At 38.8% G+C, this 24,180-nt stretch overlaps 1 protein-coding gene and 1 long non-coding RNA gene across 7 annotated transcripts; both read right to left on the bottom strand.

The window, feature by feature from the left end:
- Positions 1-4,094: 4,094 nt before the first annotated feature.
- On the bottom strand, positions 4,095-4,841 carry LOC130049656 (uncharacterized). Its single transcript, XM_056147537.1, has one exon. The coding sequence runs from the start codon at positions 4,839-4,841 to the stop codon at positions 4,095-4,097; it is 747 nt and encodes a 248-aa protein (XP_056003512.1).
- A 9,211-nt stretch (positions 4,842-14,052) lies between these two features.
- LOC125661462 (uncharacterized) lies at positions 14,053-23,175 on the bottom strand. 6 transcript variants are annotated; one of them, XR_008798049.1, is made up of 5 exons: positions 21,826-23,175; positions 21,230-21,462; positions 20,298-20,442; positions 17,966-18,242; positions 14,053-14,805 (listed from the first exon to the last, which is right to left on the bottom strand). It is a non-coding gene; the product is annotated as an uncharacterized LOC125661462 (long non-coding RNA). The 6 variants fall into 6 exon arrangements; XR_007364901.2 differs by lacking the exon at positions 21,826-23,175 and adding an exon at positions 19,256-19,351 and having other exon boundaries at positions 21,230-21,571; XR_008798050.1 differs by lacking the exon at positions 20,298-20,442 and having other exon boundaries at positions 21,826-23,173.
- Between the last annotated feature and the right edge of the window lie 1,005 nt (positions 23,176-24,180).

Here is a 24,180-nt window from a genome sequence, read left to right as displayed (position 1 = left end):
CTCAACAACGTCTCTTAGGAGGACCGCGTAAAAGAAAGCTCCAGGCACTGGTCCGGGGTAAGAAGAAACGATCTCTCGACATTTTCGACTGAACCTATAAAAAGGAGATGTGAGGGAGGGGTGAACCCATTTGATTCCTAACAACGATCAGTAACACATCGTTCAAAAATGATGCACAGAGAATCCTGCGCGTGCGGGACCGACAGTTTGGAACTGTTTAAAGTTCCCCCGACAAACGTCACTTTAGAAGACTCTAAATGGATGGAATATTATCCGATTTCCAGTACGTTAAATTCGGATACGGCTCCCATTGAATTTGAAATCAAAGGTCAAGGAGATGGATATCTGGATTTATCTCAATCGTATCTCCAGATGGTCTGTAAATTCACCAAAGCAGACGGCTCTCACGGGAGCGGGTTCTACTACCACCCCGGTCAATAACATCTTACATTCCTTATTCAGTGAAATCGATGTGAGTCTCAATGGCAAAGTCATTACCCCCGGAACGGATACTTATCCGTACAAAGCCTACTTGGAAAAATTACTGTCTTATGCCCCCAAAACTCTGAAAACTCAGATGAGAGCCTGTACCTTGTGGGAAAAAGATACCGCCGGTCAAATGGAAGATCGAGAGTATTCTGGTCTGGTTCAACCTCCAAAGGAATTTCCCGTAGCTAATGATAAAGTCACCATCAATGCAATGTTACCCACCCCAATATATCCCGACGATTCTCAGAATGTGGGGTTGAGAAAACGTCACCACAAAATAAATAACAGTAAGGAAATTGTCTTGATGGACCGTTTACATCTGGATTTGTTTCAGCAAGAGAAATGTCTGCCGAACGGAGTAGACGTCCGTCTCCGATTCAATCGTGCCAGACCTCAATTCTACATGATGACCGATGCCGGAAGTAGTGGGAAAGTAGCCATTCAAAGTATGGTGTTGTGGGTGAGAAAAGTCAAACCGACTCCAACGATCATCAATCTGATCAATCAACAGCTGAGTACTCAAACAGCTAAATACCCATTGAGAAGAGTGGAAGTGAAAACGTTCACGATCCCCACCGGGACCCAATCGAAAATCACCGATCACCTATTCCAAGGCCAGATGCCCAAACTCATCCTCTTGGGGTTTGTGGAAAACGCCGCCTTTAATGGGGATGATGCTAAAAATCCGTTTAATTTCCAAAATCAGAAAATCAAAAAATTAGAAGTCAGTATCAATGGAGACATGATGGAAACTCGTCCTCTGGAACCGAATTTCACGGCCGATCAGTATCTGAGATCGTAATTAAGTCTGTACAAAGGATTGGGAAAATTAGGGCAAGATTGGGCTCCGGACATTACTCTGGAAGAGTATAAAAACGGTTACACCCTATGGTGTATGGATTTCACCAAAGATCAAGAAGCTCAGACGGATAAATTTCATCTCATACAGACGGGGAACCTGAGAGTAGAAGTACAATTTGCCGACAGCATAGCGACGACCTTAAACTGCGTGGTGTATGCCGTCTTTGACAATTTGCTAGAAATCAACAAACAACGAGAAGTCAGCATCGATTACTGATGGACACGTATCAATTGAGAGACGTCTTATCTCGAGATTTAGGCCCTGCGTTTGGAGGTGTGTATCCTAGAAATGTATTACCGGATATCTTACCCCACCAAAAAGCGATCGTGATCAATACAGACCCTCATCATCGCCCCGGAGCCCACTGGGTGTGTTTGTATTTGAACACCCCCATCATAGAATATTTTGATTCTTACGGATTACCCCCGATGCATCAAGAAATCAAAGCGTTTATGCGACGCCACGGCGACACTTGGATTCATAACACGAATTGTTATTAAGCGTTGAACACGGATGTCTGTGGCCAATATTGTGTGTATTATCTACATCAACGCCATCGTAAAAGAAAAACGGTTCAAGATTGGTTACTTCCTTGGAAAGGCACGGCGTTACAACGAGATCGTTATGTAGCCCAATGGTTTAAAGAGACATTTCGTAAACCTAGAACCCATAAAGGACAAAGTTGTCAATGTCATGGTATTAACTTGTCACTGATGTAATTGTTCAAATGTTTAATTGTTTACAAAATAAAAATTAAAAAAAAAAAATCTGTGTTGTGTGTACCTATATAAGACAGGTTTGCCACAATAAAAAAATCAGTCTACTTAGACATGGATTACGTGCCCGTTTATAGAAGAGTCAAAGGAGTGAGAGAAACTCCTCAAAGTATGGCATGGACTTTTATCTTAGACAATGCAGGACCGGAGGATATCGTTAAAATCGTACAGAGTGAATACCAGTATTTGATCATGACCCGAGATCAACAAACGTTAAGAGGACTAATTCAAATGAAACACTGGAGAACGAAGCGTAACATGAGGTATTTCGTTCATCCTCTATGTTGTTGGAAAGCATATGAGAATAGTCTCGCATCCGAAAGACTACGTTACATGATGGGAGACTATGAAGAACACGGCAAGTTATTAACTATCAACACTGTGTAACTTTAGCGAGTTTCTTAATAAAAAAAAAGTGCATCTGGTGTTAGTTTTTGTTTCTCTCAACCATTGTCATATACAGTCTCTTTTCATAAGATGTGGGTGGCCCTGAAAAGGGCCGGGGGACTATGAAAGCCCCCCACACTGTCTAGAGGTTGATTACCTCATTACTGTCTGGCGGCCTTGTTCTTCCGCTGGCGGCGGCGGCGTTTCTTGAGCGGCTTCTTGGGGGCATCTGGCACTCCTTCATAGAAGAAGTGCCACTCAAATGAGTCGTCGGGTTGGAACACAATCCGTCCCGGGGGCCGCTGTACCAGTTCCAGCTCGGCATCCCAGTCCTCACGCTGATCCTCCGGGACCATGTTGTGGTTCTTGATGGGAGGACTTGGTACTTGGCTCATCTTCACTTTCTTCTTTCTTCTATAACTTCTTCAAATCAGTGCTGGATCACCAGTGAAGCGAACTGGCGAGCGCGCCGGTATATATCAGGAAAACGCGGACCTCCTCGAAAACATCCCTCGCTTCGGAGACGAAGCCAAGATGGCGGCCGTCAAAATGGCGGATTTGTGCTTTCGAGCAGAGAGTTTTTTCTCATTGTCTTTTTCTAGACATTCGATGTCTGTGCATGGTAGATTTAATCTGATAGATTCTAGGGGGTGGAATTCGTTAAACTTACTTTTATTTTGCTACGTCGCATAGTTTTCAAAGAAACAGAGGTCAAAGAGGTCGAGTCGAGGCTCGATGTTTCTTCACCGCCTCTTTAAAACTTCATTTCTCACGTCTGTGAGGCAGTAGAAACCTCAATGATAATTAGATCGATAGAGAAAAACCTATTTCATCCTATTTTAATGCCACTTTGAATGGGGTAGTGAACCCTTATCAAAGAAACCCCATGATTGACACTCAACAAACACATCGCGTGAATGTGACTTATAAAAACGAAAGCTGTAGCCTCGACACTCAACAAAAACACAGCATGAGTGTGACTTATGTGCAGGGAGATTTACTCACTATGAAAGTCGATGGTATTGTACAACAATGTAATTGTTTAACGGTGAAACCTCATGGATTAAGTCAAAGTATTGCTGACAAATATCCGTGGGGCAACTTGTATGCTACACGGAGACCCTTAGGCCGTAGAAATCTAGCTATAGAACCCGATCGAGGAATACCCGGCACGTTACGCATCTTATCAAATGCTACAGACCCTGATGTGATTTGTTTCTTAGCCCAGTGGGATTACGGAAAAGGAACTCAGCGTATTCCCCGCTATCGAGATACACCCGAACAGCGAGAACTATGGTTTCAACAATGTTTACGGGAATTGGCCACATTATCGTACAAGACTTTAGCCTTCCCTTATAAGATTGGGTGTGGGTTAGCGGGAGGAAATTGGACTCATTACAGACAATGTATTCATGATTTTGCTTATAGGTATGATCAACAAGTGTATATTGTCATTAAATCATGTATTTGTTAATAAAGTGCAACTGGTGTTAATTTGTTTCTCAATCATTGCCATAAAAGCATCTTTTCGTAACATGTGGGTGGCCCTAAAAAGGGCCGTTTGGTCCTAAGACCGACTTTTAATGCCTGGCTCCGGTAAACCGGCATAACGGGCACCGTCCCCGGGTGTGTCGCCGCTCCTCTATCCGCTCCACGCACAGGCAGCAAGCTGGGCGCTGCCCACATCCCCTACACGTAATACCGGAGTGTACCCTGTCTTGCCAGCAGACAGGGCACTTAAACCAGATAGGAACCGCCCTATCTGCCCAGCCAGGGACAGTCATAGGGTGGTTCCTCGGGGGATGACTTGCCACAGGTGCGTGGGTTGGTCTCGGTGGCGGAGTCCTCCCTGCAGACCGGATGGTAGGTGGTGGGGGTCTTGCAGGGGCTGCTGGTCTCGGTGGTGATGGTGGTGGCGCGGGGGACGGTGACCTCGGTGAGTACTCCACCGGTGACGCTGGCGACTCGCTCATCGGCACCGGGCTGTATTCCTCCGGTGCCGATGGTATCGCTGGTGGTGGTGCTGTAGGCGTCGCCGGGGAGTAAGGTGGTGGTGGTGAGGGTGGCTGTGGGGCCCGTCGGCGTGGTCTTGTAGCCGTGGACATCCGGGCGGTGCGGCGGTGACTCCTCCCTTCATACTCTTGCCGCACCCGGTTCACGATCTCACGGGCCCCACTGCGGTCGAAAGGGGAGAAGGTACTCAGGTCGTTCTGAGAACGGACGACCCAATTCTCCCCTACCCGCTCCTCAGCCACCACTACCAGCCGGTACCGAAAGCCAGGCAGAGTCTGGAAATTGTAGATCGGCTCTCTTCTTCCTTCAGCCATTCTTCTTTCTTCTATCTTCTATCTTCTTCAAAAATAATCAAACCTTTGCTGGATCACCAGTGAAGCGAACTGGCGAGTGCGCCGGTATATAACGAGAAAGCGCGGACCTCCTCGAAAACATCCCTCGCTTCGGAGACGAAGCCAAGATGGCGGCCGTCAAAATGGCGGATTTGTGCTTTCGAGTAGAGTGTTTTTTCTCATTGTCTTTTTCTAGACATTCGATGTCTGTGCATGGTAGATTTAATCTGATAGATTCTGGGGCGCGGAATTCAATAGTCTTATTTTTATTTTGCTACGTCGCATAGTTTTCAAAGAAACAGAGGTCAAAGAGGTCGAGTCGAGGTTCGATGTTTCTTCACCGCCTCTTTAAAAATTTATTTCTCGACCATGTACATCCCTAAAAACATCTCATAAGGTCTATTCGATAGAAAACACCTTATTTGATTCGATTTTCACTCTACCTTACGGATTTTCTTTATTCCTCAACAAATAAACCCTTCTCTGAGAGACTCAACTAAACACAGCTTTCGTGTAAACAATTTTATTCATGTCACATATTTCAAATACATAACTCCCACACACAACACCAATACACATGTCTTTTTAAAATAGGGTCCAACATTTTTTCCATTTCTCGAATCCTGCGTTGAAATCGATATTGATCAGCGGCTACAGTCATCCAGATACTTTTCCGGTCTTCTTCGGGTAACAGATACACTTCATTATTGTCCAGATTAAAAGTTTTGTATTTTGTTGTACATGTGATGAAGATACCGCACTCGAAGGGTCTCGATCACGCCACTGATGTGCGGCTTTGTTCTCTTTAACTCCTCGGCTACTAAATGAATCAAGACCAATGACTCGGTGTTGATACGGTTCTCGATCAAATGTCTGCATATCCACCAATATTCGTCTAAAGTGATTGGAAATAATACCGCACGAAGATAGGATTTCAATTTTTGAAAATCTGGCAAGTTTTCTATTTCCTCAATACACTGTAGGACAAATGTTTTTTCGATGTTATCCCTGGTAGTCATGATTTCATAAATGAAATGAATTAAGTTCTTCACACTTTATGTATACTTCTCGAAGCCAGTCCTTGGTGATACTTTCAATCTCGGCGGTTTTTTCTGGCATGCGTTTCTTGAATTCTTCCCCCACGACATAAATTAACATCAACCCCGCATCGTTATAGAGATTGATGTACACTTGGTTCCGTAGATCTGTATATTGGTCCAGAGTCAATGGAAACACTCCCGCTATCAGAAATTTTTTAGCGAATTGAAACACCACATCGTCTTGCATTTTCTCGACCCATTCTAATGCATGGTTATGCGCTTTTTCTGCGATGTTGTCACTTTCACCCATGATTTGTAAATGACTAAAATGAATACAAGTATCCGCTTTTTCTACGATGTTGTCACTTCCAGCCATGATTCGATAATGAAGGAAAACTAGTTAAAACGGATTATTTCCATGAATCCTTCTTGTAAACATTCTCGTAGAATGATTTCGATGTCTCGGATTTGATCGGGAATGATTTTCTTCAGTTCCTCAGCATACAAATAGATCATGATCAATCGGCCGGGATTCGTGTCTTTAACTAACGATCTACCAATCCTCTGAAAACTGTCAAGATTCCCCACCTCGTGTATCGCCGATTGTACATAGGCTTTAGCAGATTTATACCAAGACGAATTTTCAACAATCTTGACAAAATCTATAATACAAGTATGACCGTCTAACCTAGTGTTGGAAGTTCCACCCATAGTAAATAAATAAGTTAAGAAAACATTCGTATTTATAGGGAAAAGATCGTGGAGTACAGAGAATATTCTAGATTTGATACAATAGAGTTTTTCAAGTTCAATTAGTGCACTCGCACGCGCCGGTCGCGAGATGTTCTAGATGAAACCGGTTTTTCCGATGATGCAATAGCCTGTTGTACAGTAGCACGCGCTAACATTCTCGACCATTACACTGTTAGTCATGGACGACAACGTATGGGAAGAATTGAAAGAGATGCGTCGAATGAGAAATCGTAGGAGAAGATCTAAAAATTGGTGTTTTGAATATGTCTTACAAGAGAGGGAAACGGAACATGCCATTCTGATAGATTTGGAAGATTGCTACCGCGACAATACTGTAATACAGTTTATGATTGCCCAGTTTTACACGCTGTCTAACGGAACCAGAAAAGTGTCGGGATTCATGCGTTTGAAAAAACGTCGTAACAGAGGCGGTGCATGGCGGCAGCTTTTTTGTGCAAACATTTATTGGCTGGAAACAATCAACGTGATGAATTTCCGAGGTAGCAGAGCTCAAAAAATAGAAAACGCCATTACCTCAGCAGATCACAGTTATAACTTTTATGATGTTAGATTATCCCTACGAATTTGGCTTAAGAGATTATTAAAAACACACACACAAAACAGCCCTTTTCAGGGCTATTTTAAACACCAATATAAGTTCCATTCCACTAAAGTCAATGTGTAGCAATGTGCACTAGCACGCGCTGGTCGCGAGATGTTCTAAATGAAACCGGTTTTTCCAGAAAAGATGCTGCAACCACGTGCTCCCCACGAGACAATAGTCTAGACATTTTGCTGGCTATAAAAGCGGAGCCCAAGTGTCAGTCCTCATTCGATCTTCAATCACCTTCCAGAAGACATGGCTCAGAAACAACTAGAATTTGTGGACAAAGCTCAGAAGAAAATAGATCAGCTGGTACAGAAGCAGATAGCGCCACAGAAAGACTACATTGAACTGAAGAAAGCTAAGACTGACGATCAGAAGACTGAACTGGGGAAGACCTCGAACTTCTATCTCACGTCTCCAGACTACGTTGGTCAACAAGTGAAGATGCCCCAGACCTCGAGCTTCAATCTCTCGCCGCCGAACCAGACCACGAGCTTCAATCTCACGCCTTCAGACTACATTGCTCAACAAGAGAAGATGGCCCAGACCTTGGATTACCTCCCTAGCCAGAATCCGACAGACCCGGGATTAGGCTTCTATTTTCCCGATTCACAGGATGCTACGGGACTGGAGATGGGCTTATACAATAAACCCCCCTTCGGTGGAGAAGATTCCCGCATGAGCAGGGCCGATTTCGCCATCATTACGACCACACTGGACGGTATTGTCAACCGGATCAACGTGATGGCTGATGAAATCAACAATCACACCGCGGTGCTGGTGAAAAAAATCGAGGAATTAGCAGCAACCAGAGAGGAATTAGCAGCAACCCGTAAGGACATCACCAGCAGAAGAAGGAAGGACCCAGCCACTAACCCCTGTTTCACATGTGGAGAAACGGGACATTGGTCACCAGATTGCCCTCAGAAAGTCAAGAAAACTGTAGAAAAGGACCCTTGTTACAAGTGTGGGAAATTAGGCCACTGGATCAGCGACTGCCCGAGAGATGAAGAGGAATTGATGGCTATGATTGGCGAGGTACCCGGCACAAAACCTCCGGTCATAAGAGAGTACACCCCATCGGAGAAGTGGAACCCACCACCCCCTAAGAAAACGAGCAAAGAGATGAGTGAAGGAGAACCCCCTAAAAAGAAGAGAAAGCTGAGCCGAAAGAATAAAGAATGAACGTGTGATAAAACTGGTGTGGACTTTATTCTGACAATTTTAATGTTTAACTGTATAAAATTGTGTTCAATTGTTATTCAAATTGTTTATTTAATAAATGTGTAAACTTCACATCATGCGTTTATTATTCATTGTGGATTTTAAAGGATTCACACACACACACGGCTCAGGCCTCGTCGTCATAGCGATCTCGACTTTAGTTAGTGTTATCGATTCTACCCCATTGTTGCGTCACAGCACTATCGACCCATTGTTGCGTCATAACACCCGCTCCTATCTCCGCTCTAGTTCATACCAACCTAGCCCTGCACAGCACGCGCTAGGCACGCCCCGCCTTAGCAACGCCCTACCTCGGCCGCTCTCCAGTGCGTTCTAAAACTTGACCTTTTGACCTCAAAAGTGCACTCAGTTGAACCACCCATCGAGTCGGGTTATACTACTCACGGACCCCTCGACACACCAGAGGTGGGATCAGGTGCCTAGGACGAGTAACCATCCCCTGTTGACTGGTCATACCCGCCGTGAACCCTCTATCCTGATCAGGTAAACGGAGTTATCCGCAGTCAAAATCAGTGTGCCAAGAACGGCTTAACAATTGGTATGAAACACGTCAGACAGCATTTGACCCAATGCGAGGTTGTACTGACGAAGTAGATCGTTATAACGACCTTAGAATTTGCGAAATGCTGACTTCAATCGAGACTGTTGAAATCCCTGTACCATCAACTTGTTGTCAGTAGCTTACCTCGATTTAAAAACTGACTATACGCAGAACAAGCTCTTGCATATCGAATCAGTTGACTACCAACAATAAATTGATCTGACCTATATTAAAATTAAGAATTTTTGAATAAATGTTTATAGGGTTCAAGAATTTTATTTATAACTTTACTTGACTTCATGAATAAGACTTTAAAACTTAACAGTAAATTTTTAGACAAGGTCAATGAGGATTTTTGTACTTCAGGTGATTAGTGGACGTCATGGATGCCATCTTTTGAATGAAAAAACAATGTGTTCTTTTATTTTGGGATTTACATAACTAAACGGTAAACAATGGACATTTGATATTGATAGAAAGTTAATTTAATAAACAAAGAACATTTTTGAAGGAAACAGCATTGTTGCGAAGGTGCACACTAGTTGCTATATACCACCGTCTGAAGTTGACAGTGAAGAGAATATTAAAGTTGATAGTAAAACATTGACCTCAAGTCAAGTTCATTTTTATTACTTAACATTTAGTCATTTGAACTTTTTTTTACCCCCTCCGAACGGATTTTGAAATCCGTAAACCAATTTTTAAAAAATGGCCTAAGTCGATAAAAACAGGTAGTGACAGTTCCATCGCCAAACGCTCGGCATCGGGTGTGAATGTCACGGGTCCTCGTAGATGACATTAAAAACGGATGCCTCAAATCAAGTTCATTTTTATTACTTAACATTTTGTCAATTGAACTTTTCTTTACCTCCGACGAACGGATTTTGAAATCCATAAACCAATTTTTTTAAAATGGCCCAAGTCGATTTAAAAAACGGGTAGTGACAGTTCCATCGCCAAACGCTCGGCATCGGGTGTGAATGTCACGGGTCTTCGTAGATGACCTTAAAAACGGATGACCCATGTCACAGTAGGTGTGGCACGTTAAAGAACCCTCACTGCTCAATGGCCGTAGTTTCTGTGGAAACGAGGGGGTTATTTATATTCTGTCTTTCTATCCCCCTCGTTTCTGTCCAAGTCCTCATAAAGTATGTGGGAAATCACTCGCGCTTCGGTTTGAATTTATTTCAGCTTACATTTGATGTGAATCGTTCGAAAACTTACCTCAATCAATTCGTGAATGGTTTTCCCACAATAAAATCCAACTGAAACTATTCAATTCCACACTAAAGCAACTATAATCGTCGTCATTTCAAACAAAACTTCCTTTTGCTGTCAAATTCGCCTCCGTTATAAACAATGACTTCAGCGCATGCGTCACCTCATTTTGTAAAACAGCTAGAGGCCCCCTGAGGGGTGAAATGCGTACTCAAAGTAAAGCGCACAAAACAAGCCAACTTTTGGTTTAAACTTTATTCTTTCCTCACACACATTGTATTTTCTGTAAATTCACTTAGTGATTTTGAACATGAAAATAATGAATTACAGAAAGTAAAATAAAAGATTAGAAGAACTAGTACATAAGATTGTAAGACGATTTAAAGTATATGATAATTAAATTAATCATTGTTTCATTGTAAGACGATTTAAAGTATATGATAATTAAATTAATCATTGTTTCTTTTCGTTTTATGTTGTCTTCTTTTTTGGGGGGTTGTTGTCTTTTTTTTCAATTCATATCCATTTATTTCTATTTTCATTTATTTTCCCCTGGGTGGTGGTGGTTTCTCTTGTACTAGGCATTTTTTAACCGGAGATCACTTAATTCTAAAAGTCAATACACAAAATCCTTAATTCAATGACGGAACAAATGTATCGCATATATTCTTTATCTGTTTATACAAACTGATAAAATACAAACATTAAACATGAACATAATAATACAACAATTACAACTTATCCAGTCCAAGTATTTTTGTTTGTTACAACAAATACATTTATCAAAACAAACAGCACAACACACACAAAATGCGTATTTGCAGACATCATCACACTTGCCACTACAAATTCTTTTGTTTTTCATTCCACCAAACACTTCATCACTCATCCCTTTCACCATCAAATGATTCAGAACTTCAACTCTTAAACATTTACTTTCACACTCAACAAGAAGTTTCTTCACACTCTCATCCGTACGTCTTTTGTCAAGGCTCCTTCCATACCACAAACACACAGCAAATGAAAGAGCACCATCTCTTCCCGCTCTCCCAATCTCTTGCCAGTAGCTCAACACTGATTTTGGTGCACCCCAGTGTACCACTAATCTTACATCGGGTATTTGCACCCCCTTCCAAAAGCAATTGTACTAAACAAAAGCCTTATATGGCTGTCCTGTTTGCAAAATTCATTTAGAATTCTTTTTTTACTGTCATCATCTATATTCTTGTGAAACATCTCAACAAGTCTACAATTTGGACTACAGTCAATTCCATATTCACATAGCTGTTCCATGAAGGAGACATAGAACTCTGATGTAATAGAAATAGATCTGGAAAATAAAATTAACAGTTCGATGTGATGTCATAGGTTTTTGCAGAAATCTATATCACGTTAAACATTGCGCATGATAGAAATATATGAGGAATTTTATCTACTAGATAAAATAAGAAATCTGATAAAGTATTGATAGTGAAAAAGTTTATATTTTCCATAGAAAATCAATTATTTATAATTTATATTAAAAAAAACTGCACCGCACTCCCATACATTTAAGTATGGTGCGCAGTGCCCACACCAGGAGGAGGAACAGGGAGACACAGAGAGGAGCCCCCACAGCCAAGTCTTTAGCTTCCCGGACTGTAATGAAATAAAACAAATTAACCATGATAAGGGAAGACAAATGTATTTTTATGAATTTAGTATTCAAAGAAATTACTGTCCATAAAAATTTACCAATAAAGATAAATATGATTAATCATCTATGGCATTTATTACTTTAAAACATCTTTACAATGAAAACAAATTAACATTTTTTTATCCCCTCTTTTCATTACAATATCTTTACTTTTATTTACCTTACCTACAATAATGTGATGGTACAGGTGTTTCCAGTCTTGATTGAAGTCAGCATTTCGCAAATTCTGTGGTCGTTATAACGATCTACTTGGTCTATACAACCTAGCATTGGGTCAAATGCTGTCTGACGTGTTTCATACCGATTGTTAAGCCGTTCTTGGCACACTGATTTTGACTGCGTTTACCTGATCAGGATATAGGGCTCACGGCGGGTGTGACCGGTCAACAGGGGATGGTTACTCGTCCTAGGCACCTGATCCCACCTCTGGTGTGTCCAGGGATCCGTGTTTGCCCAACTATCTATTTTGTATTGCGTATAAGAGTTAATAAATTCATTAGATTGATCACTGTTCGTTATCTTCACTTTGCATGCACATACAGTAATGAAGGAAAAAAACACCGCAAATTAATAAACTCGGAGCAATCATGCATTCTGATCCGATAAAGAGTTCATTTGACTGGGAAAAATTATGTTGTGACACACACTGACTTGTATGACTGACAAAAATATTTATATCAGAATTACAACAAAATATTTGGAAACTCGAATGATTCTCAACCATACATTATACCCCCCCCCCTCTTTTTTTTTTTTTTTTTTTTTTTTTTATCTATCATTGATCTTTATGTATGCAATTTGCTCTTGCTATAGTGTTGTGCCTTGAAATAAATACTTCGAACGTTACATTTATTTTATACATGTACACATATATTACAAAACAATTTGAGTACCCAAGGGATGTTGAAGTTAAAATGATCACACATATGCCTTTGTATCGGATAGATCGCAATGTCGTCACTATCGTCATTACTCAATGATTTTCCAAGTTCCACATACATGTCACCTTCCTTAGGTGATTTTTACGTCGAAAATAGCAGCATGTATACACAACTTTTCCCCGCAATTACGTCACAGTTGCTGAGCGCAGACATTATCGGTCACGTGACGCATCCGCCATTACAACCGTGAAACCGTGAGCGTCCTGAGAGATGTACACAGGTGTATGTGGAGAATCGTGTGCGGTTTTTAACTGCACTAATAACAGAAAGAAACTTTATTTATGGAATTAGTCTATATGCCGAGAACATGGTGATATTCCTCACAAAGATTGCCCCTGCGCCGTGCCATACAGCCTACACACGATGCCGAAAATAGTAGAAGAGAAACTGAAATGGCAGCGGGCATTACATCGACACGATTTGCCAAAGAATGTGTTGGTGTGTTCAACGTATTTTGTTGACGGGCGACCAACAGCACGAAACCCAACACCCAGTCTGAATTTAGGTTCGTTTACAACTTCGCCGTATGATATAGTTTTAAAATAAAAAGTACAGAAGACCAGGCCTGTCTACACATTCACCCCGCTGTATGTAGGCCTGTTAATGTTATGACCCACCACGTTTCAGTATAATTTTTGTTTTTTAGAGTTTGACATATAGCTCTTCAGTGTGTACACATCACATGATGAAAAATGCAGTTTCCGCAAGGCTGAAACACTGCGGAAACACTGCGGAAACTTAGGTATACATAAGGTTTCTGCCAAGTTTCCGCTTGGAAACTTCAAGTTTCAGCAAGATTCCGCACTCCGGAAACTTAGGGTGTCCACGAATCCATATGGTTTCCGCAACGGAAACTTGCTGAAACCTCAAGTTTCCGCGAGTTTACGCAGCCATAAACCACTGACATACATATGGTTTATCATCAGTTTCCGCAGGCGTAAACCATCAACATGCATATATGGTTTATCATACGTTTACGCATACATAAACTATATTGGTTTATATATGGTTTACGTCAAGTTTCCACAAAGTTTACATCAAGTTTCCGCATGCATAAGCTACTGATATGCAAATGGTTTCTGCATACATGCATTTGATATCAAGTTTCCAACTTGATGCTCAAAGACCTTCTACTGTACAGAGAATACAAGCCACAATTTGACAGTTTTATTCATTCTTAAATATTATAATATTCACACAAATGAACTTGATGTAATAATACTGATACACTAGTACTAAAGCAGAACAAATCTGTATAAATATATCAAGGTAACTCCATACTTGCAATATTCTCTGATAAAAGTATCAAAAATGCATTTATTTCAATTTAAGTTAAAATTAATAAATTATGAAATGAAATATATAGGTCATCTCACTTTTTAAGATGCTAGACATACTTAAACAGTGTCAATTATAAACATCCAAAAAATTGCAATTCTCCTTCAACAGCATTATTAAAATTTCATAAAAACTGGTTATAATGTTATAAAAGTATTAATTGTGACCTTGAGCCTTTGGCTCAGGTGAGCTAAAAATGAGGAAATTAAATATAACTATTAACAGTAATAGCATCATTTATAAGTAGAGGAAACGGCCCACTCTTGAATGCTCCTAGGTGGTGGGGTCATAGTCATTTCCGTTCTACTTCTAATGGCCTTGGCTTTTTGTCTATTTGATTGAAGTTGCAAAGATTCAGCATACTCTCTGTCCAGGTCGCACTTAACATTACGCAGCAGGGATGACTCCCATATAAATGGTAAGACCTTCCTCTGGGTGGCTTCCTCATCATCCGTTACTTCTGGAGACGTTGCCTCCTTAGTCAGCACCTTTTTAATCTTTTTTTTTTTTGTCCTTGGTCGAGAAATGGGAATTTCTCTCCAGCTGGGCCTTTCGACTCTTTAGTTTCTGTAAAAAGATGTGCAATGAATTATAACAATACTTATGGTGAACTTATACTAGCAATATTCGTATATAGGATACTTCTACATAGAATCCAAAGAAATGTCATTCTAGCACTCAGTATCTTGTTTAACACATCATGTGTACTAACACTTCTTTTTATACAGTAAATTTCATATTATATCTGACTGTCCTTTACACAAACCTAATTTCTATGAAAATAAATTGTTATATAATTCTCAATTGGGATCTTTAAAGATGTTCCCCAAACATCAATGAGTACAGAATCCAAAAATTTCAAAACTATTAATTCAAATCCAAAGAAGAGATGTTTGTAAAACATATATGCCCCCATGGTGCAAAATTGAAAAGGGTTATACACATGCATCATCTAATTTTATAGTAGTATCACCAATTAAAAATATTGAGAAGACAATATCTTCCTATGTCAGGAGTGGATTGACCATGTGACCTAAAAATCAATATGGGTCATCTACTCATTATGCTTTGCCAGTGTACCAAGTTTAGTGTCAATCAATCAAATAATTCTTAAAGTATAGGAGACAATATATTACTATGTACAGTTTAACCCTTGACCTTTGACCTTAAAATCATTAGGGGTCATCTTCTCCTTATGCTGTACCAGTGTGCCAAGTTTGATGTATGTCAAGCAAAGGGTTCTCAAGATATTGAGTGGTCAGTATTGTCTATGTCCAGTTTGACCTTTGACCATGTGACCTCAAAATCCTTTGGAGTCATCTGCTTCTTAAAATGTACCAGTGTATCAAGTTTGATGTCTGTCAAGCAAAGGGTTCTCAAGATATTGAGTGGTCAGTATCTTCCTATGTCCAGTTTGACCTTTGACCATGTCACCTCAAAATCACTAAGGGTCATCTTCATTTTAGGATGTACCGGTGTACTAAGTTTGATGTCTGTCAAACAAACGATTTTCAAGATATTGAGTAGAAGGTGTATTCCTGTGTCCAGTTTGACACTTGATCTTTGACCATGCTACATCAAAATCAATGGAGGTCACTTACTCCTTACAATGTACTTGAGCACCAAGTTTGATGTACAACGGACTGAGATAAAATTCAAACTAGATTTGTAACTTGTTATGGCAAAGCAATGTACTAAATATCAAATGTATATCTGTAAGAACAGAGCAAAAAGTGCTTAAAACTGATCGACAGACAGACGGACGGAGTGCAAACCTAAAGTCCCTTTCCATTTTGTCGGTAGGGGACTAAACACAACCTCTAAGAGATCGTATCATAGTGCTTTGTAAAAGAGAGGTGACTTTGATTTAAAATGCTCAATTTGTTTGAAAAATGCAAACATTAGAAAATATATGTATGGCCTTGACCTTTGACCCTAAATTCAAGGTCAAAAGAGTAAGAACCAGAATTAAGAAAACCTAAACTGAGTACATGTAATAGTATCAAAGATATTCAAGTCAAAACATAAAATTAATGGGATGGTAACTGGAGTTGACAAGAATTCAAGGTCTCAAAACATCTACTGTATTTGAGAAAAGCTAGCGCTCAAACAAAAAAACTGCAGACATTCAAGGACAATAACCAGGTTTAAGGGTCTTCAGATCCCTTTGATTGATCTCTCACTGGATTTTTTTTTAAGTGAATTCATGAGTAAATGTTTTGTGTCTCTGTATCTTTCGATTTAGTAACTAAGAATAGCAATAACAAGTTTTTTTTAAAGCAAGTCAGTGTTTAGCAAATGTTTGATGTTCATAGAATTTAAAGTTAGAGAAAAGTAATAAAAACAAGGATCAGATTCAAAATTCAAGTATGTAGGTTGATATCTGATTATTTCTCAAAAAGCATTGTATTATGAACTAACAAGAGGCCCATGGGCCACATCGCTCACCTGAGTCACCTTGGCCCATATTTGAAGACTTTCCATATATATTTGCATGTAAAACCTTAGTTCCAATTATGGCCCCAACTACCCCTGGAGGCTACGATTTTTGCAAACTTGAATCTACACTACGTCAGAAAGCTTTCATGTAAATGTCAACTTCTTTGGCCCAATGGTTCTTGAGAAGATTTTTAAAGATTTTTCCTATATTTGTATGTAAAACTTTGACCCTCCCGACTTGTGGCCCCATCTTACCCCCGGGGGCCATGATTTGAACAAACTTGAATCTGCACCATGTCAGAAAGTTTTCTTGTAAATATCAGCTTTTCTGACTCAGTGGTTATTGAGAAGAAGATTTTAACTATATATTTGTATGTAAAACTTTGATTCCCAATTGTGGCCCCATCCAACCCCTGGGGCCCATGATTTGAACAAAGTTGAATCTGCACTATGTCAGAAAGTTTTCATGTAAAAATCAGCTTTTCTGGCTCAGTGGTTCTTGAGAAGAAGATTTTTAAAGATTTTTCCTATATATTTGTATGTAAAACTTTGATCCCCTATTGTGGCCCCATTCAACCCCCGGGGCCCATGATTTGAACAAACTTGAATCTGCATTATGTCAGGAAGCTTTCATGTAAATCTCAGCTTTTCTGGCTTAGTGGTTCTTGAGAAGAAGATTTTTAAAGTTTTTCCCTATATATTTGTATGTAAAACTTTGATCCCCCCTTGTGGCCCCATCCTATCCCCGGGGGCCATGATTTGAACAAACGTGAATCTGCGATATGTCAGGAAGCTTTCAGGTAAATTTCAGCTCTTCTGGCCCAGTGGTTCATGAGAAGAAGATTTTTAAATGACCCCACCCTATTTTTGCATTTTTTGTATTATCTCCCGTTTGAAAGGGACATGACCCTTCATTTGAACAAACTGGAAAGCCCTTCACCCAAGGATGCTTTTGGCCAAGTTTGGTTGAAATTGGCCCAGTGCTTCTGGAGAAGAAGTCGAAAATGTGAAAAGTTTACAGATGGACGACGGACAAAATGTGATCAGAAAAGCTCACTTGAACCTTCGGTTCAGGTGAGCTATAAAGTGTTTCAATATGTCTTAAAGAGTGATAGCATTTTGATGGTAAGAAAAAATAATAAACAGAACAATATCAATATGACTTTCAACAGAAAAATGGAAAGCTCTAAATACATGGACCCCAATGCTCATTACAATTGTTCCATTTTCTTGTCATAGTGACTATCCTTCAACTGTTCAGTAATGAATCCTTAAATGGTATGCTCACATAAAACTGGTATCCTAGCTTCTTACTTCTGTGGTGCTTTTAACATGTTTAATCAAAATGGTCTTCTGACACCAAAACTTGAGTCAATATGGTCCTTGTCCAGATCCGTCTTGTTGCTTCCTAGATAAATAGACTACCACTTTACTGAATCAAGATGGACTTGTGACAGGAGGAGTGTTCATCCATTGTAACACTGAAAGTTGGTTCCATTCTCATGGGCTCTCTTTCATATCATATGGGGAGTCAGTCATGGAATGCATCTTCTGCTCATCTAGTTCTAAAAAAAAAAACAGTAAACAAAAATTAATCCTATGTAACATATGGTATATCAAGACTGAGTAGACACATCGTTACTTTGCTCAATTCTGTCTTCACTTTGCCAGTGGCTGATATAAAAACGCACACACATTGAGACCAAAAATAAATAAGAGGCCATTGGGCCACATAGCTCACCTAAGTCACCTTGGCTCATATTTTAAGATTTTTCCTATTCGCATGTAAAACTTTGATTGCTATTGTGGCCCCAACCTACTCCCAGGGGCCCTGATTTTTACAAAATTGAATCTGCACTATGTCAGGAAGCTTTCGTGTAAATGTAAACTTCCCTGGCAAGTGATTTTTAATGATTTTCCCTATATATTTGTATGCAAGATTTTGATCCCCTACTGTGGCTCCATCTTACCCCCGGGGACAATGATTTTTACAAACTTGAATCTGTGCCAGACAGCCTTGATGTAAATTCCCACTTTCCTGGCCCAGTAATTATTAAGAAGATTTTCCCTATATATTTGTATGTAAAATTTCAATCTCCTAATGTCGCCTCATCTTACCCCCCCCCCCCCCCCCCCCCCCCACGGCCATGATTTTAACAAATTTAAATCTGCATTAAGTCAGGAAGCTTTCATGTAAATTTCAGCTCTTCTGGCCCAGTGGTTCTTGAGAAGATTTTTAAATGACCCCACCCTATTTTTTGCATTTTTGTGATTATTTCCCCTTTGAAGGGGACATGACCCTTCATTTGAACAAACTTGAAAGCCCTTCACCCAAGGATGTAAAAATGTAAAGAGTTTACAGATGGACAGATGAAGGACAACAGTCGATTAGAAAAGCTCACTTGAGCTTTCAGTTCAGGTGAGCTAATAAAAGAAATAGTGGTATAGGATTTGACATAATATATATATATATATACACACAAGCACATGAAGATAAGCAAATCCATTACTTATTATCATATAATAATTCTATTATGTTGTAGATGTATTTATAACTAGAATAAACCTTACAAGTTACCTAAAATGCCTCAAAACCCTGGAGCCCTATCCCCCCTTTAACAAATCCTGAATCCACCACTGCATGCATTTACATGTACAAGATCACTTCAGGATTCTAAAATAGCAAATTTTATTGCTGGTAGTGTTTTTGGTACAGTAATTTTAATTAGATTTATTTTGTGTACATGTGACATTGTTTATAAATGCATATATGTGTTTATCTATATGCACATGATTACATAAAAAAAACTAGCAGACATCTGACAATTTCAAAGAAAATTATATAATACAGGACACATTATTTGACTAGAGGCCACCAAGATCATTATGACTATATACACCAGTTTATGTGTTAGATTTCAGAACTACTACCTTTCTAGTGGTCTAACTCAATGCATTCGAGTACCTAAATTCATCAGTATAGTTAGACAATAGCAAGTGAGTAGATTAATTAATATCCAGGGTCACCAAAAAATGTAGGTTGGGTGGTGGATTGTATTTTTATGAGAAAAGACATTGATGACAAAAGTTATTTTTGTCAACAGATGGGTGTCAATTAAGAAGGAATGCTACACCAGAAAAATTTGATGAGGATGAAAATGGAGGATATGTACATTTTGAAATTGAAAACTTTTAAATTTACTTTCTTTAGTCAAAAAATGTTGTTTTAGTAAAAAGTAATCGAGGGAAAAAAATTAAAACCCCTGATATTTACCGTGCCAGGAAAACGTCAGAACCGGCTCCATTACGTAAACTGGAAATTCACCGCCTCCTTTTGGAGGCGGCATTCTCGGGCCGATATTAAATACTTTGGAGTCGAATTCAATGTTAAACTCATAATTAATCAATAAAACAATTCCAGTTTACGTAATGGTGCCGGTTCTGACATTTTCCTGGCACAGTAAATATCAAAAGCCAGGAAAACGTCAAATATTTCGGATTAGTACAAACTATATGTATAAATTACGGGTGATTTCAACGTCATAATATCATATGAATAATAAGGGGCCTCCGTGGCCGAGTGGTTAGAGCATCGAGCTCAAAATCACGCGGCCTCTCACCTCTGTTGGCGAGGGTTCCAATCCCACTCATGCCGTTAAGTGAGAAAGTTTCCCAGTTTACTTTCGGAAGGTTGATGGTCTCTTCCCAGGTACATTGTATCTGGGTTCTCTCTTCCACCAATAAAAACTGGGCGCCACCATATAACTGAAAAATTGTTGAGTGTGGCGGAAAACATCAATCAATCATATGAATAATATCTTTGCACATGTTCTATACTGAAAATTTGAAATTGCTACAATACCAAAGAGAAAAATATATCATATGACAGAAAATTTTAAACAAATTTGTATACAGCTTAGAACTTGATAGCCTTGGTCAATACAGCTAAAATATTGCAACATTTTCCCAATGATATGAATATATAGCCCTGTGCGTTGTGCCTTACTTTTTCATTGTGACATTGTATGGTGTGAAGTGCATTGCTCAACTTGAAGGTAGATTTCTGTACAGCACTGAGACTTTTGGAGGGATTAGCCTTAACTTAGTTGTGTAGCAGTGAGGGTTCTTTATCGTGCCAATACCTACCGTGATATGGGGCCTTTGGTTTTAACATCATGCCTAAAACACCTGTGCCTTTCACTTCTAATGCTGAGGGATTGGCACATGATTTACTTCTCATCTTTAATTTGATGCTGCACCATAATTGAGAATAGAAACTATTTCTAGGACTAAAAAATTCGGATGGTTAACTGGAAATAGTTTGTAGATATTTGTATGGCTAATATGCAATAGTCGTAATATCATTTGGTCCCTACATACATCACTGTATACAGTATTATACGTAATAACCCCCCCCCCCCCCCCCCCCACTAAATTTCTCAAAGACTACAATGCAAAACCATTTCAAATTTCACATAAACTAGATCTATATAAGGACCTTGTAATCACAACACAAAATCAAACGTTATATGTAAAACCTTTCACCACTTACTGGAACATTCCACCATTGTATAGATCTAAGGCATACTGCATGCTTGGAGGTTGTCCTTGCATTTCGTATTTCCTTATCATTAGAATGAATATTCCTGCATCGACCTGTTCATCCTTTAATCCATAGATTATCGTTTAGAAGGCCACACACAACATATGCACTACCCCATGCAAATGCAATGATGAATCCGCAACATCGTGAATAAAAACGTTTCAAGTCAACACCGGAAATACCTACAATGATATATAGAGAGAAAGAATAGGTTAGATAACGTCCTGTTTCCGAATCGGGACAGGATATTTTTTAATATTTTTTTTTGTATTCAAAATTCTAAAAGGTGAATATCAAGCATGTTTTGATGTGGTCTGTTGTGATTATGAAATGAATATTAAATATCATTGCTCTTTTATGAGAAAATGAAAATTTGTATAGTCAGAGATAACATGATATCCCGTCAAAAATCGTTTAAATGAGACGGCAATTGCCAGTATTGGCTATGGACAGACTCATACTAAAATATTCAGTGAGGATGCATAATGGAAGATTGTTTTAAAAAGTTCCAGAAATTTTTACTCAATAACCTCTAAAAGACATACCTGAATGATGCCCAACAACAGTAGACGTCTCCTATTCTCAGAAAAATCTTTGGATCTTCCATTCAATCAAAACATGACATGGTTCCATTTGAGTCACGCTAGGTTTTCTCTCACAAACAACAATCAATTTTGCCCGCCGAAAATTACAACCAATCAGCGATCAGGAGAGGATTTATGGGAAAACATACTTTTATAGATATATAATTTATTTTGTGTGTAAATTGTTTCACAAACGTCTTAATTTAAAAAATCATGCATGTGTTAAATTTCTGCATCGTTTTTCTATATCATAGGATTTTTTTAAATAGCGTCCCTGCGACTCTAAGTTCAAAATGGCCGCCCTTTGTTTACAATTTTAAATGTAAATAATCTGTAGTGTGCTTTATGTTGTATTATAATGAAAAGTTTACGTTTATTAGAGGTCTAAAAATCATGAAATAAACTCAATACCGGTGTAGCATACAGTCACACAAACTTTCTTCTGCATCTTTATGGGGTATTATAAGGTGCCCCTCTTCTGCCCGACTTTTCTCTGTTCTCACAATATGAGCTATAAAGCAATGGTATATACAAGACTGGACATTCTGCATGTGAGATAACCAAATACATGGAAATGTTTTGAAGAATGAACTGCTTTTTTCTTAGCAACACATTAATTTCGCCTCGCAATTGTCAAGGATATTTGTAAACACATGTACATGTACGTGTGCCCCTCAGCCATCTACTTTCATTTAAAGTGGTTTCTTAACTACTGGAGTCTCAATTTTTACTGAACTAAACCGTTGAAATCCTTAGATGATAGATGAAACACAGGAACTACATACTAAATTCAAGTAATTGCTTAAGTTTCTTTTTCTATAATTAATATCTCAGTCGGGATGCATGTCAGTAAAAATAAAATATTGATTCTACAAATGTATAATAAAAATCAACAGTTAGACATTCAAAATTTGATTTGCTTGTAGTAAAACAATATATATTTTCTTGTAAATATCAAAATAGTCCGCAAGTACATATATCTGCGATTAGAAAAATAGTTACGAACAGAATTGTGGTTGAGAAGTACTTGCTGCTAAGAAACTGTAGACATGATGATTATGAAATTCACTGGCAGAGAATATGTGAAAACTCATATGCATGATCAGTATATACATGTAGGTCTATAGGTACTTTTTCATCAAATACGATTGTGTTTCTTTTTTCTTTCTTTTCTTTTTGTGTGTTGTTTGGTTTGATCAATAGATACATTGTAAATCATATCTAGATCTACATGTACATGTATTATAGTTATCAAAATATGTTACCAAGAAAATAATACTTATGTAGCTCTCTCTCTTTCTCTCTCTCTCTCTCTCTCTCTCTCGCTCTCTCTCTCTCTCTCTCTCTCTCTCTCTGAAAAAGAAGTTTACATCATATATATGCTTACACAAAAGAATAAGATGAATATGAAATGTAGACAGTATACCTTATGTTATTGAGTTCGTATTTCAAAATGAATATGTGTGAAAATATCCATGTAACCTATTTCCCATATGTATCATGCAACAGTGATATATGCATGAAGTGAAAAATTCGTAAATAATTTTTTTTAAAATCAACAGTACACATTTGAGAGATTCTAAGTTTGCACGATTATTGTATGCTTATATCATGTTCATTTGTATGATATCACTTCCAAAGTGCATGGATATATATTTTTTAGGGTTATAATAATATAGAGATGGTGAAGATATTATCTAATTAAATTTGCTTTAATTTACTACCAATACCCGAGTTCTTGATCGAGTTGTGTAGAATACATCCCCATAGAACTTATTGTCGAAATAATGCACACCGAATTGTATTGTTGAGTAGATGCAGATTTTGCAAATGTTGTAGGTTTAGATTCAAACTTCTAAATAACAGTAAATAGACTTTCAGGTTACAATATGTACTCTCAGGAACTTAAATTGAGAAGTGTTCATCAGTGCATGTTTGTATTAGAATGCTGAATTCATTTCTAATGTGTGAAACTTTGCATGGTTTCAAACTGCACTGCATTAAATTCATATTATAAAATATAAGATATGCTGATTCCAAAATTAACTAGTCCTGAATTTTGTGAACAAGTACTATATGCGACAAATATTCGCATACAGTTTAGTGTCCAAATGTTACAAGCATGCGAGGTAATCGAACACAAATACATCTAGGAATGTAAGTAAGTAAGTAAGTAAATTATTTATTATAGTGAAATGTGTTATATATTAAACAGAATAATAGGAATTTAGGAATTTAAACACCCGGGACATCGGGCCTATATGTCACTTTTAACAGAACCCCCCCCCCCCCCCCCCCACACACACATTAAATAAT

The sequence above is a fragment of the Ostrea edulis genome, chromosome 8, assembly GCF_947568905.1.
Source record: "Ostrea edulis chromosome 8, xbOstEdul1.1, whole genome shotgun sequence".
NCBI classification, from domain to species: domain Eukaryota; kingdom Metazoa; phylum Mollusca; class Bivalvia; order Ostreida; family Ostreidae; genus Ostrea; species Ostrea edulis.
The sequence above is the reverse complement of the archived record's forward strand: the minus strand, read 5'-3'. Positions and strand labels throughout refer to the sequence as shown.

Coding starts and splice junctions, on each gene's coding strand:
- LOC130049656 (XM_056147537.1), bottom strand. CDS start 4,841: ATGGCTGAAGGAAGAAGAGAGCCGATCTACAATTTCCAGACTCTGCCT.